Source organism: Gavialis gangeticus, unplaced genomic scaffold (assembly GCF_001723915.1).
Source record: "Gavialis gangeticus isolate Ggan-Ray unplaced genomic scaffold, GavGan_comp1, whole genome shotgun sequence".
Taxonomy (NCBI): domain Eukaryota; kingdom Metazoa; phylum Chordata; order Crocodylia; family Gavialidae; genus Gavialis; species Gavialis gangeticus.
Genome location: NW_017728992.1, coordinates 101,501,581 through 101,504,310, shown reverse-complemented (window position 1 = coordinate 101,504,310; position 2,730 = coordinate 101,501,581). Strand labels below are relative to the sequence as shown.

Here is a 2,730-nt window from a genome sequence, read left to right as displayed (position 1 = left end):
GCACCCTCATGTCCCAGGCCTGATGCCGCCACCTGGAGCCCAGGCCTGACCACCCCCACCGTGATCCCTGCCAGCCCACGGCTGATCCTCTTTGGCCTGAATTTCTGCAGTCCTGGGTGCACGTGTAAATACTGCACCTGGGAACAGTTTTCTCCAGCTCAAACTGTGCCTGTGTTTGTCTCTCCGTCTTAATTGCACATGTAGATGAATGCACTGGGTACCTCCTCTTTGCTTCCCTTTCATCTTGCTCCTCTCCCTACCCCCACAACTTCTTGCCTCTTTCATTTCCTTTAATGTTATTTGCCTAAAGTAATCCTAAGGATTAAAATGCCTGGACTCAATTATTTGTTAAATATTTGCAGCTGTACCATTCACATCTGTTCAGCAATGCAATTCAAGTGATAACACTTAACCCAGTTTAGAGCAGGCTCTATATAGATATAGATATTTATCCTGCGTGCAAGTAAAATGGGAAAGCATTATTTAAAATTTCATACCTGCTTGTAACTTGAGCTTGTCAGACAGCTGTGCTCTAAATACAGTTGTGGAATATAAAAAACACTTAGTCTTTTGGTTCCAGAGACTGTTTCAGCATTTTCAACTACTGGAAGGGTGGAAGGCGGGGGTGGGGAGGGGGAAAAAAAAGCCATGTGATAGGGACAGAATTAGCTTAATATTGCTCATTAGTCCAGAAGTATCACCACTACTTCATTTTCTATTGTTTTAAATAACCAGTTCAAAGGCTAAGTAGAATTTATCCTCTAAATAGCTTTGAGCCATACATGCTTGGGAGAGATGAGATCTTATTCATACATATGTCTACTTATAGGTGAGGAATTTGAAACTGGAGCATGAGCAGGAGAAAAACAAGATCTTGTCAGAAGCACTAGAGACACTAGCCACCGAACACCATGAATTAGAACAGTCTCTAGTTAAAGGATCTCCACCGCTGAGCATCCTTAGTGAGGATCAATTCTATGATGCTGTTTCAGGTAAGCAAAATATATCAGAACTTGAGCACACAGCAAATATATATGCTTTTAGTTGGGTCCCTGCCAGCCTTAAAATTTTAGGGCCCAATTCAGAAAGACAGTCACATGCTTTAACTTCAACAAGCCTTCTCATGCTTAAGGTTAAGCATGTGTACAAAAATCTTTCTGGATCTGGACCTGTGCTCAGTTTGTCTGCCAGGAGCAAAGTTTGCAAAACTTTGGGTCTTGAAAAATGTAATCTGCCCCTTCCCCTCAACTTTTTTTCCTATAAAGTAAAATGTAGCATGCTAATCAAGAAGTAAAGCTAAGGAAATGTTACAGCTGACATATTTTTTTTTAGTTTTGCAAAACTGCTTTCTTTTTGATTAACTACTACCTAGAACCACAGGCAATGGGGGTGAATGAGTGTTAGGAAGTGTCAGTTTTTCTTCTTTCCCTGTATGTCAATACAATGATTAATAAACATTTTATTCAAAAACATGCAACTATGAAGTCAGGCAAAGGTTCTCTTGCACTGAGCAACACAAAATATTTTTTTCTTTTTGGATTGGGGTGCAGGGCAGTATAACTTCAAAGAAGTGCGTTCCTAGGAAAAGGCTGGATCAGGAAGGTGAAATGTCCAGATTCTTATCTGAATGCGGTTAGAGTTTGAGCGTTGTCCGGTCTCTCCAGGCAGTAAGTTCACTGGCTAGGATCCTGTTGCTGCAAGGCACTGGCACAGACCTCTGACCATCAAGGGCATATTTGTGACTGTGGTAGCATGTTATGTATGCAGTGGTGTGGATTTTTTTTTTGTATTGCCACACCTTTTATTCTTTGGATAAAGAACTTCAAACTGCCCTGGAGACCCTGTTATAATAGAAAGGAGATTTTTTTTTACTATAGAAGATCCATGTTGGCCAGTCAAGGAATATCCTAAAGACTTAGAGGTAGGTCCTAATTTCCTGTCTGTGGCTTAAAGAAAAACTTGTCCCTGGCCTGTGGTGCTAGGAGAAGTGAACAGTGGAAGAAAACAGTTTTAAAATACTGAAGCATGGTTACTGTAGCCTCTGTGCTATCCAGACTTCATGCCATTGGAAAAGGGTTAGCTGTAGCAGGAGTTGAAGAGGATTCCTAAGTGAAATGACCCAAACTCTAAGTTCTAAAATTCTTTTCAGAAAACTGTACTTTAATCATACTGTTCCTAGAATCTTTAGACTCATGGAAACAAGTCATTTCAAATGATTGCATGGTGCTGTTTTTCTCCAGAAATGGTATCGTAGGGATCCATATTCTCTAACTTCCATATCCAGTTTGTTTTAAATAAAAAAAAACCCAAAGCCAATGTCTGTTTAAACCTTGACTTTCAAAAATAGTTGTGGCCATGGCACTGGCAACTCTTTCTGGCTTGTGAATAGTCCATAAAGATTTTTTGCAATTGCAGTGTAGTTATTTGTGAAGCACGTGAGACAGGAAATCTAACTCATTGGTCTTCCGTATTGCATTTTTTTAAACAACCCTTTCACTAGCACCAGGAGACTCTTCACATCTGATCATCCTTACTGTTTACATGGCCATTTTTCAGAAGAGAACTGCATTTAGAATTGAAGTTCCATTGCTACCACTGATGTGGTGGCAGCACTTTTTTTAAAGAGGGAGGCAGCCAAGTCTCACTTCTGGTTTTTATACCTCAAAAGGAAGAGAGAGGACAAGAGGTCACAGAAGGAAGAAAAGCTATTCTGTGGCTTGAACTCTAAGC

General features: G+C 40.4%; 1 protein-coding gene across 3 annotated transcripts in view; it reads left to right on the top strand.

The window, feature by feature from the left end:
* The window catches only part of OSBPL1A (oxysterol binding protein like 1A), a 152,432-nt gene that overhangs the window by 109,730 nt on the left and 39,972 nt on the right, over window positions 1-2,730 (top strand). For 2 of the 3 annotated variants that reach the window (XM_019526402.1, XM_019526410.1), the window contains exon 16: window positions 830-992. In XM_019526402.1, the coding sequence (XP_019381947.1) occupies window positions 830-992 (163 nt within the window). Of the gene's footprint in view, window positions 1-829; window positions 993-1,832; window positions 1,922-2,730 lie in introns of those variants that run through there. The other variant, XM_019526418.1, reaches the window with a different exon arrangement.